Here is a 1,287-nt window from a genome sequence, read left to right as displayed (position 1 = left end):
TTGGTCGGAGGAGATGCAATTACTCTTTCTCAGTTGGAAACTTTCTGCCCAGAGGATGGGATGATTCTTGCAAACACGACATCTATAGGAATGCATCCGAAAATTGAAGAAACACCAATACCAAAGGTTTGTCCCTATCAGTTACATCTAAATGCATGATGCGCTTGCTTTCTCGAATAATTGGAGTAGTTTTCTAGTCTTGCAATCAATGAAATCTTACATAAAGAAACTATGTTGTTATTTGCAGCATGCCCTAAGTGCTTATGCACTGGTTTTTGATGCCGTTTACACTCCAAAAATGACAAGACTTTTGCTGGAAGCAAAAGAATCGGGAGCTGCAGTTGTTACTGGGGTAGATATGTTCATCGTCCAGGCATATGAACAATATGAAAGGTTCACTGGTTTGCCAGGTTAATAATCATTTCTCTTCTTATTATTTATTTTTCTCCCCTTTCCTAATTAATTAAACTAGTCCTAACACTTGCATTATCCTTCTTTCGGCAGCGCCTAAGGAACTCTTCAAGGAAATCGTGTCTAAAATGTAATTGTTAAGGTGATCTGGTTGTTAGGCTCTCGTTCTCGTCTACATCCTCCTATTGATATCTTGTTGTTGTATTTGGTAATCTCAGAAATAAAACAAACATTTTTCTCTAGAGTTTCTATAGCAAATGAGCTTATGTTCTGTTAACACAACATTCAGGACATCTCCAACGTGACCCAAAGTTGTGCACAATAGTTCTTTATTAAGGGTTTTCTATCTTTGGTATTACTTGTATTATGAAACTGTAATCAGTCAGGAAACACGTTGGCTTGAAGTTCAAGGAACTAGTGTATATATATGTTGAGTCTCTTTGTAACTCGATTGTACAGTTAATAATCAATAACAAAGTTCTGTTCAAAGTCTGTTCTTCTATTTCTCTAGGTTAACCTAAACCTAAATTAGTTCTAGCTTGGTATCATCTAGGTTTTAGGATCCTCAAAACCATGTCTACTGAACCCTCTACGATTTCTTCTACAATCTCTTTACTTATTCAATCTACTTCTCTTTCACAATCATCAATCATGGCCCCTGTTAATTTCTCTCAACCTCATCACATCATCACCGTTAAACTGGATGAAACCAACTATTCTCTATGGCGTGCTTAGTTTTTGCCGTATCTTCAGGGTTATGATCTAGATGGTCATGTTACTGGTACAAAACCCTGCCCAGCACCTGCTCTCGCTGATGAATCCCCCAATCCATCTTTTGCTTCATGGACAAAATAAGATAAAATCCTGGTTAGTTGG

The 1,287-nt window shown here is 37.5% G+C and overlaps 1 protein-coding gene across 1 annotated transcript; it reads left to right on the top strand.

Annotated features, from left to right (window-relative positions):
* Positions 1 to 6: 6 nt before the first annotated feature.
* Positions 7 to 717, top strand: LOC113343410 (bifunctional 3-dehydroquinate dehydratase/shikimate dehydrogenase, chloroplastic-like; the record flags this gene model as incomplete). The annotated part of the gene is made up of 3 exons (XM_026587599.1): positions 7 to 126; positions 248 to 410; positions 505 to 717. Coding segments are annotated over 3 exons (324 nt in total), but the record flags the coding sequence as incomplete, so codon positions are not given.
* Between the last annotated feature and the right edge of the window lie 570 nt (positions 718 to 1,287).

Source organism: Papaver somniferum, unplaced genomic scaffold (genome assembly GCF_003573695.1).
Source record: "Papaver somniferum cultivar HN1 unplaced genomic scaffold, ASM357369v1 unplaced-scaffold_5767, whole genome shotgun sequence".
NCBI lineage: Eukaryota > Viridiplantae > Streptophyta > Magnoliopsida > Ranunculales > Papaveraceae > Papaver > Papaver somniferum.
The sequence above is the reverse complement of the archived record's forward strand: the minus strand, read 5'-3'. Positions and strand labels throughout refer to the sequence as shown.